General features: G+C 41.7%; 1 protein-coding gene across 1 annotated transcript in view; it reads right to left on the bottom strand.

Moving 5' to 3' along the window:
• cnksr1 (connector enhancer of kinase suppressor of Ras 1) overlaps positions 1 to 15075 on the bottom strand; it is a 50131-nt gene extending 35056 nt beyond the window's left edge. Inside the window, exons 1-4 of the mRNA XM_088932258.1 lie at positions 14966 to 15075; positions 10867 to 11024; positions 7498 to 7700; positions 6109 to 6193 (exon numbers count right to left, since the gene is read on the bottom strand). Of these exons, the coding sequence (XP_088788384.1) occupies positions 6109 to 6193; positions 7498 to 7700; positions 10867 to 11024; positions 14966 to 15017 (498 nt within the window). The 5' untranslated portion in view covers positions 15018 to 15075. The remainder of the gene's footprint in view (positions 1 to 6108; positions 6194 to 7497; positions 7701 to 10866; positions 11025 to 14965) is intronic.
• Positions 15076 to 15401: the final 326 nt, after the last annotated feature.

The raw sequence follows: 15401 nt of genomic DNA, 5'->3' as shown, positions 1-15401 counted from the left end.
GGTGCATTTGAGTCAGGTAAACTACCTTCCTGTTGTCAGAACAATTCCTTACAAACTGCTGGAAAATGCATGTGATAGAGATCTGAAGAACATTCTCCCAAGACAACTCCTATTTTTATGACAAAAACCGTGAACAAGGAAATGCAATGATACATTATATTATTTTATAGTACATGGCTGGTCTGAATGTACAATTACACCCAATCTTTTATGCGACATTATAATCTGACAGAGTAGGAAGCACAGGCAGATATACACATTGTATTAGCTAGTGCTGATTGCACTTCCTAAAGCATTTACTCTCGAAAGGAAATTTTTAAAAAATGTTTAAAAATGGTGCACTTCATTATATTTAAAAGCAGAAATGATTAGCATAGCCAGGGCTGACTCACTGATGGAAAAGAGTGTCTGCAGTTAAATTAAAAACCATTCCACATCCAAAAGAAGAAACGACGCATCCACAAGTAGCTCAAATGTAATTAATTTATGTGCTGCCTTACGTATTCCAATTCACTGTTTAACATGTTTTTGACATTAAGGTATAGGAAGAGTTTTCTTTCCCCTGAAACCAGGTACCTACAAACAAAGCAACATTGACGCTGTAGTATGTTATTGAATTATTTTACTATAATTGACTATGGTTGTTTCAGCCACACATACTGTATGTTAGAAAACAGATGAAAAGATGACCCTAGCTTTCTTCTCCAAGAGGACCTCAGCAAGCCTGACCTCATTTTAGAAATCAAGCTGTGAAACTGCCAAAGGTGTTATATTTCATAGACCTCATACAACATGACAGAACAGCAGAAAACAACCAAGCAGAAGTCAGCATTTCTATTAAGTGGTTCTCACATATTTTGCTACTCAATTCTGAGCAATTTTGGATAAGTATCTGCCAACAACTGCAACTGTAACAATTACATTAGTTATTCAGCTACATTAGCTACAAGGAGCATATACTGTACAGGAACTGGCTGCATGATTCACTACTCTCACACATTAAACAAATTTCAAACGCGAGGGTCATTAACAAAAAAGTGATTTCAAAAGACAAAAAGCTTTTGAGATATAAAACTGACTCATTCATAGCTGCTCCTGGCACAAATAGGCAGGAAAATCACTTTTGAATCTGAAGCAGACAGTCCTACTTTTATTACATGCAATGCATCTGGTTAAGAAACAAAACTCGTTGGATATTTCCATACAAAAAGACACTAGTGAAATTGTAAAATAAAGTAATTGCAAGAGACACTAACTCACCTTTGTGTGAAATTTAAAAGCCCCTTTTAAAGTTCACGCAATGTAGGGCACAGAAGAGAAGCTTTAAAAGAAGCACGATCCACAGAAATCCACAGTTATAGTACACGTATGACTGACAGGAAAAGGTCAGTCATTATAAAGTAGGAGTGTATTTTTCTTGGCTTTTTTCATCTTCCTCTTTTTTGTCTCACATCCTTAGTAGACCTTCAAGTGAAAAAGACCTCAGAAAAGGCTTTCAGGTGAAAAGCACCCTCTGCTACAGACCCTGGAGATGTAATACTGAGCTGGACTCTGAAGTCACTTCTGAAAGACACACTTATTTTTGATGCCAAATACTCTTCAGCAGTTTCTAATTGAGTAGGAAGCTCATGAAGGTTAACACGCTGCTTGGCTTAGTTAAAGAACCCACGCACTATTCAGAATAGTGCTTTTCAGAGGCATATGGTTACTAGAAGTCATTCGGACTTTTTTGTATTTTTTCGTTCGATTTTACATTTCTCGTTCCACGACTGCTTTCCTCCTTTGGCAAGACGAGCCTGCCAGTGCCTGGAGTGCAAGACAAGCCTCGGACGAATACTGCAAGTGCCTCGGTCCCGCTCGGAAAACTGAGACGTCCTGTTTAAGCTGGTCCCGACTCACTGGGATATAAATATGGTCTGGTTGCTCCTGTCACCCGGGAAAGTTATAAACACGCGATGAGAGATGGGGGCTGGAATTTTGGAGGAGGAAAAAGGGGCCTCTTTGGCAGGGTGATCTTTAAAACAAATGGTGGCCTTAATTAGCCTTTCCAAAAAAAAACCTGCTGGCATTTTCTGGTGCTTTTCCCCAAAACGGACAAAGATGACATTAGGATTATTATGCAGGTTAATAGCTCTACACAGAAGAACATCTCTTTCTGTGAAGAGGCGCTCTTTCATCACGTCATTATTCTGCCAGAGACGTGACATGTGGACCCAGATTATCCCACCATTATACAGCCTCGGTCTCGTTAATCAGGGGGACAAAGTGGACACAGCGGAGGCCGGGCAGGTTTCTAAAAATATCCGGCAGATATTTGTTTATCCAGGAAACACACGTTAAACACAGCCTGCAAAGGGCACCGAGTCACAATGGAGAAGGCTGGGACAATTTTAGCAGATTTCTGTTCTGCAAATCTAATTAAATTCCCCACTCAGGGTATGTGCTTTAACTCGTATCTGTCTGAAAAAGCTCAGCTTCACTTCATGTGCTGTACAGTGCTTTGCATCACAACAAGAAAAAAAATAGAGAAGAAAAAAAGTGTACAATTCATACCATTTATAATAAAACACAACAAGGGTGAATTAATCTAATTCTTATTTCCAACTCATTGTTAACTGACTGTGGAACAATTATCCTATTAACTGATTATGGCATGTTTGATTCAATTACATTAAAAAGGACATGGCTTTAACAAAAACCCACACTAGTTCTCGGATCGCAAACAAAACTTCGACCAACTTGGCAATCAAAAATTCCAAACTTCACGACAGTGTTCGGTTTGCCAGGGGTTTCTCCTTATGAAAAAGATTCACATGTTTGTGTTGAAACATCACTTACGCCTTCCAGACAATGCAAGGAAGCCATAAAAGAGGCAAACAAAATGTTAGGCTACATACTGTAGTCAAAAAGTGTAGAATTCGAATCAAGTGATGTTGTGTTGAAAGGGTATACCAGTTGGGCTTCATTTAGGATATTGTGTACAATGTTGGTCATCATGTTACAAAATAAGATATTGCTGCTCTAGACAGACAGGCTGAAGGAACTGAACTTCATTCGTCTTGAACATACAGGACGACGAGGAGACCCGATACAAGTATTCAGAATTCTTAACAGCAGTGACAAAATGAACAACATCTTCAAAATGAAAAGTGAAAAATGAACCAGACGACACAAGCAGAAACTACAGCACATGGAAGTGCCACACGGAAGTTCTGGGAGTGTGAAAAAAAACTACCAATGCATGCGGCTTCCTTCAAGAAATGGCTGGATGAGGTCCTTCGATCAATTAACTATTTACATACCAAACAGGCGAGTTGGACCAAATGGCCTCCTCTCATTTGGAACCTGTTCTTCTGTTGTGTCCATTCAAGGGAAAGACACCTTGATGCACTGGGCTGGAAAACTGCATTTGACAGCTGGAAGCTTGAGCACAACCCAGGACTCGTATGGCCTGTTTTCTAACGACGCAGTCCACCTGAGCTAAGTCTGCCTGAAGGTATGGGAAAAAAGGTCGAATCCACACCAGAGTCACAGTAGCTAATCGGGCCAGAGTTCCTCATGGTTTCTGTACAGTTAAGTGGACTTAAGGGTATGGGGCTTCCCAACTGGAGGGGGTGCACAACCGTCACACAAATTAACCCCCAGAAATGCTGGTCCGCACTCGTACAGCTGGGCGGACTGGAAAGGTTAAGTTACTGGACAGCCAGGAACCACATTTATTCACAAAATGAATGTATTCACAATTCTTGCAATTATGGTGAACTCAATTATAAGAAATTAAATAAATTCAATTTATTTTACACATACTACTGTAAAAAATGAACAGCTGAGAGAATGTTGCAAGTCACAGACATGAAACATAAAATCACATCAGAACACATTCTTTTCATACTGCACAATCACAGGGCATTGAAGAGACGTAATCTGGGGTGAAAAAGATATAACAGCAAAGAGACAGAGAAACGTCTGTGACTTAGACAAAAATAAAGACAAAAACAGCTGTCAAAAGATGTCAATGTGCATTGCACAAATCTCTGTTTGCTTTTCAAAGCTCATTTCCCTCCTTTTAATATAATAATAATTTACAGGTAATGGACTCCCCTCCAGCACCACCAGTATGCAGCCCCACCTGGATGATGCAATGACAGTGTTAGTGTGCTCACCGCACATCAGCTATCAGTGGGGAGGAGAACCGAGTGATAAGCCCGTTCATAGATTATTAGGAGGCCATGACTGGTAAAGGCCAGAGGGAAATTTGGCCAGGACACCGGGTTAATACACCCCTACTCTTTTCAAGAAATGCAGTGCGATTTTTAATGACCACAGAGAGTCAGGACCTTAGTCTTACATCTCATCCAAAGAACGGTGCCTTTTTTTCTTTTACAGTACAGTGTCCCCATCACTATACTGAAGCATTTATACCCACACAGACTGCAGGATGAGCACCCCCTGCTGGCTCCACTAACACCTCTTCCAGCAGCAACCTTAGCTTTAACAGGAGGTCTCCCATCCAGGTACTGCCCAGGCTCTCACCTGCTGAGCTTCAATTGACTGCCAGTTAGATATTGTGGGGTGATGTATAGTAGCTGCTGGCTGCTTTAAGTTTTTAGTTTCTGATAGTGATTCAAGGTGAAAACGACATCCAACCCACAGACCAGAGGCAAAAACCGCAGAATCAGGGCTCAGAGAAATCAGTGAAACTGCAGGTGTGTGTGAAAGCTAATACAATATCTTCTGCTCTGAGGACTAAGAATTGAGGCCCCAGGTGGAAGAGCATCTCCAGACACAGTTCCAGCTCTCTCTCCCCTCCCTCTGAATCTAACATTCTCCTGGTGTCTGTAAGTCACTCTGGATATAAGCGTCTGTTAAATAACTAATTACAATATCCCACACGCAGTCGGTGTTTGTGGCACATTAGCGTTCAAATCCTGACACAAAACTCCAGCTAGACATGCAGGGGGCGAGTCAGACATTCGCAATATTGTACCTTCAGTCGCAGAGAGTGCCGAGCCTCGCTGTGTACCCCACTACAATGGAACAGTCCATCGCTCTTTTCTGACCTACTGTAATCCCACAGGCCACCCTCAACACAACCAGGCACACTCCCTCGTGATTATCATCCTGGGACCGCTGTCCTGCCAACCTGTCAAACCAGATTCTGGGTATCGCTCTGCACAGCTCTTGGCGACACCGTAGTCGAGTCAGAGAGCCACAGCCCAGATCATCTCCCAGCCGCTCCACTCCGACGGAGGCACGCCTCACATCATGCCAGGAATTCAAGACACACACACTCCCGTACAGCACTGTATTTCCTCCTCCGCTCCCTATCTGTGTAGGTGAGGTAGTTTTCCAAAATTGCACCACCACTGACCTCTTAAAGTGTCGAGAAAAAGATGCTAAACAACTGCTGTTTGATTTTACTGTACTTTTTAAAAAAAAAACACTTTGTTGTACACACATTATGTACTCACAATGCTTTTTATACCTCTTGACCATGACAAAAACTAACAAACCACTAAACAAAATTACTTTTAAACAAGCTCATCAGTAGTATATCTTGGGTCACAGGTGTGAGTTTCATCTGGTTATTTTAATGTTTAAACCTCATTTTGCTAGAATTGCAGAAGGAGCTTCATTAAGCCCTGAAAAAGCAGAGATCACTGGGTGCTCCTACTCAGCAGGTCCTAGGTTAGCTCCTACCGTTTTCGATGAACGGTCTCCCACAGGCAGCCGGGGGAGAGACAGTAACGCTGTTTGATCAGTGACTGAATTACACAAGGCCAGCCACCTTTAAATTGCTGTTACCATGGAGTGTCCCCAGGGCTCATGGTGAAGCAGGAGATGCTGTTACAGCTCCGTACCTGTTTACTCCCCCTGAGGAAATTCATTTTTGAAGACATTGCCTTACTAAGACCTAACAATGGCTTTCGAGTGACTGCAGGCAATTTTGTAGCAGATGAGGAATTAAACAGACCAGAACCTCCATGACTGACACTGGTGAATCCAACTGGCTCTCCACACTAGTGTGTCTTCGCCTCTATGGTTCAATCTCCTAACACCACATATATATATATAAAGAAACCTGGAATTAAAACACCAAGCACTAACCTTGTGGACAATACAGCTCAGCTCCGTGCAGTGACTGATAATGTCTTTAATGGGAATGTAGTCACTCGGCTGAGAACACAGGTACCTGACAGAAGAAAAGACTTCATCATTAGGTGGGCCTCAAAATGATGTGAGCAGATCCTCATATCAATATTTTACAGGAATGGAAATCAGACCAATATATCCGCAGTAAAAGAACAGTGTCTATAAAAAATATTTTTTCTGCAAAAAAATAAAATAATGAATGAATGAATACTAACACAAATGAATATTTCTAAATTCAAAAAGACCATCACTAAATTTATAAGATGGGTGAAAGAAACTATACTCTATCACACTGAGCTCTATTATCCCGATGTTATGGGCTAGATCTGGGGTCATGACTCAAAGCAGCTGTGGTTAGGATTCATAAGGGTGGTGGTTCACAATCAGCAGAGGGTACAGGGATGGGATTTGTGTGCTACAGAGCTCTCAGCTTTCTCACCACTCAGCTCCTGTGATTTATCAGGCCGAAGGCTGGCAGTGAAGTCAGTAAGACTGGAGCTAAGCTTGCACGTCACATGACAAGTGAATCTACAAGTGGGCGTGTCAGACGAGCATGTCTGTGCCATGTGCCTCATTCTGCCCTAGGTGTTACACAATTCGCTGTCGGGAGAGTCTTAAAACAACGGATGGGCTTTTTTTTACCGGCAAGTTAAAATCGCTGCATTTGCAAATTCCAAACTTTGCCTTTTTGAACAAGGGGAGCAAACACATAAAGAGCAGATATAAAACACTCAATATGACCCCTATTAAAGCAGATGGGTAGTAGGAGTTAAACAGGATCAAGGATGAGCAGTTGTGTTCCAATAAAAAAGGGCAAACAACCAGTGATTCAGCAAACTCTCTGCGAACATAAGAGCCACGAGCTTTGTCTGATACTCAAGACTTCAGGGATTTTAATGAACAGAAATTTTTAAAGTGTGTCAGATGATCAAACAACCATCACTGCAATCCAGATGCCTGAAATGCAGAGTTTAGAAGAGTGTAATTCGTCTTTTAAGTTGTAGCCGTTTTCCCTGCTTCTCCTTTGGTTTGTTAAAATGCAATAAATAGGAACAGCTAAATGAAAAAGACTTTACTTTTAGATGCGCAGATAGATGCACTTTAGGCTCTGCAAAGCTGTGAGCAATTCTAACACTAGTCCGTGTGTGATGGGAGCAGCTGATCGTGGTCACACTGGCAAACTGCACAACGCCAAGAGACCAGGTTCTCTGCAGACGGAGAATCCTACATTGTCTGGATTTCATGGGGGAGATATCACTTCAGTGTCATTGAGTCCTGTTACACTGACACAATTTCTAGAAAAAAGACCGGTCCCTTAAAGCAGGTGCGTTAAAAGAAGCATACCTGTTGAGCCAGGAGAAGCAGCCCCTGACGGCCACGATGAGCTCGATGACGCAGACGAGAGTCTCGGAGGGCAGCTTGCTCACCGATTGGCCGTTGTAGGTGTTGATTCGCCAGCGGCTCTGAATGCTCATCTGGAGGGAGTGGGCCATCCCGCGCAGCTTCTCCGTCACCGAGCGCATGCTCTCCCCAGATATACCGTAATTCTGTTAGCAAAACACAGAGCACACAGCGGGCCGTCAGCTCTCCGTGCTAATCTAGGAAATGCAGACATCATCCCCCATTTTAACATGTTTGCAAGGCGACGCCAGGGAGTAGACTTTTATTTGGTATGGACTTGATTATTTGAGGGGCAACAACCTGGTCACAAGAACAAGTTAGTCAATTTTTCACAGTTTTTTGGGTGATTTTTCATTTTATGTAACTGGGAGCTGCCAACTTTTTGTAGCAGCTCCCAGCAATGACTCCTGTAGCTCACATGGAAAAGGGAGATCTTCTGACACAAAGCGTGCTCCACAGCACCTGCCAGGAGGGCTGGTCTGTCTCATTGACATCACTGCAAGCCTGCGGCCTTCTGGGAAATTGCACAACTTACTGTTCTAGTCCTACCCTTCCCAGCACTTCCCAGCCAATTGCGGCAGCTTGCAGACTTCTGGTCAAAGCTGGCTTATGACGCGACATGCAGTATCAGGATCCTTGAGCTCAGCCTGTACTCAGAACAAGGGCCTTTACTGCAAGGGTGGGTGAGGGAAGGAACAACTGATGGCCCCTATCTATATAGGAGTAGGACGTCACATTAAGAAGCTGTGTCTTGCTTTCTCTCACAGGCTTTTGTCTAAACTCCATGTCAATTCACCCTCACCCCAACCCCTTCTTCCCACACCCCACCTATAAATCACACATTCCAAGCCAAACAGAAAGCCGCCATCTTGTGAAGTATACCGCAATTTCTGGGGGCTTCAGTTCTGATTAAGGTCCCAAATTCTGCTGCAGACACAACAGTTACTTTGGTTCTTCCCAGTTATAAAAAAATGATTGACACACTGCCCGACCCTCTCACCCAGGGGCAGATGTACAGTATCTATGATCACTACGTGGTGCCTAGTCACTTGTCTGTGCGACTTTATTCTCTCAGTCAAGATCAGTGTCCTCCCCGTCACCTGTCATTTGAGACAGAGAACTAGACAGAGCGGAGAGTGGAACAGAGTTTGCAACAAGCAGGTAAACCGTCATAGACTTCCAGGAGTGTAAAATGTTTCTTTGTGATCTAATAATACATTATAATTTTAGTATCCTTGTATGCTGCTGTGCCAAATGAAGTATTAAATAAAATGTTGAATTCTCAAGCAGCATGGAGGTGCAGTGGATAGAACTGCTGCCTAACTGTTTTGGAGCCCTGGGTTCAATTCTGGACCTGGGGTGCTGTCTGTGTGGAGTTTGCATGTTCTCCCCGGGTTCACAATGGTTTCTTCAGGTACCCTGCGATGGACTGGTGTCCCGTCCAGGGTGTATCCTGCTTTGCACCTGCTGCTTATAAGTATAGGCTCTGGCTCCACCTGCCACCCTGCACAGGATAAAGCAGGATAAAAAGAACAGACAAGTACAGAACTAAAAACGAATTTTTACCAAATCAGCAGAGCCTTAACAGGAGAATTTTAATATTTATTCTGAATCTGGGGGAAACACGTTATCAGATGAGCTTGCTTGTTCCCATGTCATTAGGGCATTGGTGCAGTCCTCATGTGACACTCACAGATGAAGACTGATTCTTTCATTACTCAAAGAACCTTTCATTTATTTTTGTTCTGCTTGTACTACCTGGAAACAATTTGCAAGCAATTTCCCTTGACACTTTTCTTTTCCACTATTTTGGAATGCAAAAAAAAATGTAAAGCCTTCTTGCTCTTAATGTGTTCTTACTTATTATTGAAACTGAAGAAATTAATATATGTAATTTCAAATATATACACATATATCTATGTGGAGTTTGTATGTTCTCCCCATGTTCACATGTTTCCTCCAAGTGTGCCAGTTTCCTTCCACGGACCAAAGAGCTTCCTGGAAAGTTAACTGACTTAAACAGGAAAATTGGCTCTGATGTGAGTGTGTGTGTTTGTGTCTGTGTGTGTCCTGTGATGGACTGGCCAGGGTGTATCTTGCTATGCACCCACTGCTTGCCAGGATAGGCTCCAACTCCTCAGCAACCCTGAACTGGATGAAGTGGTTAGAGAATCAATAGAAGGATACACATTTATATATTTTATATTTTCTTGTATTTTATTCTGGAAATAAATTTGCAATAAAAAGCTGCTATTATCATAAATAAGAAGAATAAACTAACAACTTAAAAGGACTAGATATTATCTTCGCTCCAAGCATATTCTGTGGGCCACTACTCAGCATATTCCTGACTAACACTGGTATGTAATGTCCTTGACAGTGAACTTCTGTAAAAATCTAAAGAGCTCTTCAGAAACCTGAGGAAAAGAGATTCCTCCTCCAATCACAGAGTAGGTGATGAGAGCAACTGACAACCTGATGTCAGTTATTGTACTAGGTGCCAAGACCTGTTTACTTTTATCACAGGAAAGGTGAAAACAGTTTTAAAAGAAATGAAAGTGTGAAGGATTTAAATGTGTGAAGTGGCAGGTTGTGGCAAAAAGGAAGCAGAGTGTAAATCTCTCACCCCAAGCCTGCAACTGCTGGTTAAACAGAATGCTGCAGAGAGTTAAAATACTTGCATGGCTAACTTGTCCTCTGTCCTATTTAATGCTCTGTAGCTCCTTTATGGCCTTGAAATTCAACACAGCCAGAAGAGCCAAAGGTTACAATCGGTCAATGCTCTTTTCAGAATTAGCCATTATGGAATTCAGGTAAACTGAAAGGTTGATGACTTGCTACTATCAGTTTCTGCAAAGAAAACGACTAAACGAGGAATCTGCTAGGAATTATTTTCACGCAACCATTGCATGAAATTACATTGCTGAAAAACCGATAAAATAATTACTATCTGTGACTTCTTAAGATTCAGATTTTGATTCTGGTAAATCTGCCTGTGCACATTCTGTGTGATTGCTAGACCACATCTAGAAAACTAAATTAGTAAAATGAAGAAGAAATCCAATTTCTCTTAGATCATAGGAAGATCCAGTAATGACCTTTTCTAACCAATACTGTATATGAAAATGTATAGCAAACAGACTACCTACAATTCCTGAAACTGGGTCCCCACTGGTTAATGTTACTACTCTTGTGCTGTGAATTCACTTGGCCATGGTGTACAGAGACACCGTGCGAAGTCAGAGATGGTGCGGGCTGTAACAGAATGGCAAAAGAATTTTCTGTTCGGTAAAAGCAAAGGGTTTTGTTTACCAGTGAGCAGAGCTTTTCCACGGCCTCTAGAAGAAGCTCCTGGTGGCCAATCTTTTTCACCCCCAGCCCTTCCAGATCCTTGTAGGACAGCTGCAGTAAGTCCTGCCCTGTCAGGTGCCACTCTTCAAAGGGGTACTGCTGCAGGCTGGGCTCCAAACCTGAAAGCACAGCAGCCAAGCGTTGGCAACATAATTCTGCAAAGAGTGCATGCTATTCCTACATGCCCATCCTCGTTAGGCACACTGAGAGATTCCACTGCAGCACGGAGCTGAATTTGGAACAGTCCCATCTTGAGAATCAGCCCACCTTCAGTAGGTATTTGATTCTATGCATGAGGCCAGGTGGTGCAGTAGGCAAGGTAGGCACTGTGTGATAAGCAGGGTCCGTTCAAACCCTGAGCAATTCAGCACAGCCAGTGGAACCAAAGGTTACAGTCAGTCGATGCCCTTTTCAGAATTACCAATTATGGGATTCAGGTAAAATAAAAGCCTGCTGACTCACTGAGACCTAATCTGAGCATTACTTTTCGTTTCTGTAAAGTGCGCACTGGGCATGACCTCAGGCGCACAACTGCAAATGTAAATTTCACCCCTTGGTCTCTGTAAGCCACTTGAGATAAAATGCAAAATGGCTGATTATTAATAACGTTCCCGAGTAAAAAGCATTTTCTATTACTGGAGGAGAATCTACTATTAAGCATCTGAAAACACAAAGTAATACAGAGAATAGTGGGAGGATCACTGCCAACTTAGGGAAATGCTGTACCACAGCACACTTAACAGCACAAACAACACCGCCCACATTCTGCGCATGGAAACTCGTCCCTTGTGTGAGAGGAACTCAACCCTAAACAAAGGCACCACCACTCCCGGTTTTTGTTAGTCTATTTTTTTATTGTTTCAACAGGAGCACTGCAATCAAAGGGGTTTAAACAACGCAGAAAAAAATAGGATGTGTGATTATTGGAATCCATTTACTCAACAAGCCCCTCAGAGCAGACTCATTTCAGTATCAGAAAGCTGTGCCTTCGGCTGACTAGCACCATGCATTTCAGCAGTTTACTTCCTCATCCTTTTTTATCTTTGCCTAAAGCTCAAGAACGTCGAAAAACAGATAAAGGACACTTTTGGGCCTACACGGGAGCACAGCTTCCTTTCAGCCACCTTTCTATTGTTTGTACACAAACAGTATGACCCTGAGCCAGGGCAGGCAAGAGAAGAAATATTTAACTGGGCCTATTATGAATGTATATTGTTATAAAAGGGGAAAGTGTATTATAACGTACACTGTGTTATATTATAATACACTACAAATACTAGGTTACGCAAGACCAAGTTAGATTTCTTAAGATTGCAAAAATCTAAATATTAGATGGTAAACTAATATTAAATAGTTCTGATAAGATACCGAATATTCAACTACAAAGAGTTAAAACAAAGAGCCCGAATGAAGACATATCCTACAGTAGTCAGTCAGGTCAAGATTAACAGGGTTCAATTTGCCCGTTCTTCAGTCTTTAGAACAGAAATATAAAGATTACATGGGGGATGACAAAGCAAAATCAAACTTTGATGGGTGTGTTTACAAAAAAGAGGGGACACTCACATTGCAAGGCATTTGGTGAATCAACTGTTACCCTGGTAAAAAAAAAAGGTCTTTCACTCACGTGACACTGGCACATACCAGGAGATATATCAGTTTCCCACCATACTAAGATTACCACACTGTGGTGGACACATGAAAAACCCGCACTTAGCATGATACACCTAATAAAGTCCCATTAAACTTTCCAACAGAAAGTTTCAAATTACTGCAGCGTCCTGAAAATGAAAAAAAGTGTTGTTTTCTTAATCAGAAACAGAAAAAAAAGTTAAAATATTGTGCTTTTTGAAATAGGCCAAGTGTCATACACATCTCTACACTAAAATCCTCCCTCATAGAATATCAGCCTGTATTTTAAAGTCTATATAGCATCATCTTAAATTGTTAGCAGGGATTTTCTAAAAGTTCATGAACTGTGGGCAGTGTAAACATCTATTAATCTTCATATTCCCATTTGAAAAATATATCCCGGTTAAGGGCTTCTCTCAGTTTTGAACATGCAGAAATAGTTCATTTCATCTCGCCTGAACTATTGGGGACAATCTCCTTTGTGGTCTGCCCTCAAGCTCGTTAATTAAATTACAACTTCTCCAAGCCCTGCCAGGGTACTCACCAGCGCAAGGCAATCAGACCATATCACTCCTGTTCTATCAAAGCTTCCTTGGCTCTCCATCCACCAGAGAGTGGATTTTAAACGATTGGTCCTGGTTTTTATGGCTTTAAAAGGCAAAGATCCCGCCTACCTCACCAGCCTTCCTCTTTTCCCAAACTTCACCCCAGTTTTTAAGATCATGTCAATTTAATTTGTTTGAGGTCCCCATAACCAAACTACGTACTGTGGGGGATCAGGCCTTTTCTGCCTCTGCTCCTTGCTTGTGGAACAGCATCATTTCCCACTTAAATAACAAACCAGACACAATATCACAGTAAGAGCTGTATCTCTAAAGTGCTGTTACACTACCTTCACATTACATTTTAGTAACAAAAAAGTCCTGGTATTAAAAGATAAAACAGAAAACTGAAATCGTTGGCAAGGAATTTTGAAATAAAACAAAAACACTTTACCAGTTGTTTATTTTTAATGAAACATGGCCCTATATGTGTTTTGTAAATTAAAAATGATCTACTGTATGTGCTTTTTTACACAATTATGGAATCAGTTCTCAAAAAGGTTTGAGATTGATTACAACTTAATTTTAAATGCAGTTTTAAAGAGAGTTGTGTACAGAAAATGAAACAGGAACAGGAACTTACGTTTCTTTACAGTTTTAGGATTTACATTTGGTTACTAAGCAACAAGGACATTTCGACTTTGTGTCTAACGTAAGTCAAGAACGGGCTAAAGACAGATGTTTTTCAAAGTCATGTTTACAGCAAAGCAGAATTCAGGTGCCTTCAGGTGGGTATGTGGTTAAAGGTTACCAGGACGTTCCAGACACAAGCTGCAGTTCTGGTCCTGAAACACAGTCACCTTCAGGTCATTACTGAAGTTATTGGCTCCAGTCCTTTAGGTGACATAGGAACTGGGATGCAATTCAAAGGGACTTTGTAGCAGCTGCTTGATTGACACACTGATCACACAACAGGCTTTTTAAAAACAGACCAGTATATCCTGAACTAAAAAAAACTTGTTCTTGGCAGATTACCCTTAGAGAAGGTAAGACCTCTAATGTTGAAAACTTTCATGAAACCTTTAACGTCCTTTAAACATTAGCACGTTCAAGGCAGATCATCAATTTCATTGCTTTCATTTTAAATTGTAGATTTCATCCTATGAATCAGAAGGCACTGGGTCCCTTACCTTTTTCGGAATAAATTACGAACTGTGTTGATGAAATTTGGGGTGCAAATTCAAAAATGGTTCTGAAAAATGAATTCCTTTGCAGTAACCACAATAAAAAAGTGGGATTTATAAAAAGTCTCCTAAATTTCAATAACTGTAAGCCTGAATAAAAAGCTAGTCCTCACTGAAGAGTAATAATCTAGTGCATATGAGGAAAATATACCTGAATACCTGTTCACTTAACCTCAGTTTGGGTTAAAATGTGCGGGTTGACACAAGGAATTCAACTAAATTCTGGATTCAAAAACCCAATTATGAACTTTGAACACATACCACATGCTATCCTGTGGGGCAAAAAAGTTCATGTTGACATTCATGTTGCTCGTACTAGCGTTTCCCAAAAATATTTTACAATCAATAAAACGTCCGTATAATTGTAAAGTAGCTGGGGTGCTTTTTAAATTTAAGAGGGGCGGTTGCTCGCACGAAATTGAAAAATTAGTACTCGCCAAGTGTCTGTGCGCTCCCTGCCTAGTGCGTCTATCTTGAGTTTACTGCCTCGACGCCTGCGCATAACTAAAAGCACTTCCTCGTTCCAGTCCCGACGAGAAGTGTCCCATATGTTTTTGCTGTTTTAGATCGGGTTTTTTGTCAAGTTACATGTCACGATTTTGTGAAAAATAAATCAGATCCCCACATCCAGCTCTTACTTACCTTTTAGCCAGTCCTTAACTCTGTCGTGACTCCAGGACGCAATAGGCTCCATATCTTGAGTCCGGGACACTTACAGTAAAACTCCCCACTGTATTCCTTACCAGACCCTCCCGAAAGTCCTCAGGGAAAATGCCTTTCCCATGGCACTCCCACCAGCAGGTAATCCACACAGGCTGACCAATTGTGCGGTATGTTACGCCCTGTCACGTCTCCTTACAGGCTGGAGCAATTCTCCAAACCCTTGAGTTATGCGTTGAGGGAGGGAATTGAAAAGTTACTTTTCCACCTTTCTTCTCTCTCTCTAGGCTGTTTTCTAGCCCCCGGCTAAAGAACGCGCGTAAGCTTGGGAAAAAGGGTTGGGTTTTATTTACATGATCAAACCTCTGTCTTGAGCGAGCTGTTTTGATTTGCGTGGAAAATTATATTCTGATTCACT

Source organism: Atractosteus spatula, chromosome 14, assembly GCF_055471065.1.
Source record: "Atractosteus spatula isolate fAtrSpa1 chromosome 14, fAtrSpa1.hap1, whole genome shotgun sequence".
Classification (NCBI taxonomy): domain Eukaryota; kingdom Metazoa; phylum Chordata; class Actinopteri; order Semionotiformes; family Lepisosteidae; genus Atractosteus; species Atractosteus spatula.
Note: the sequence above shows the minus strand (reverse complement) of the source record. Positions and strands in the feature narration are given on the sequence as shown.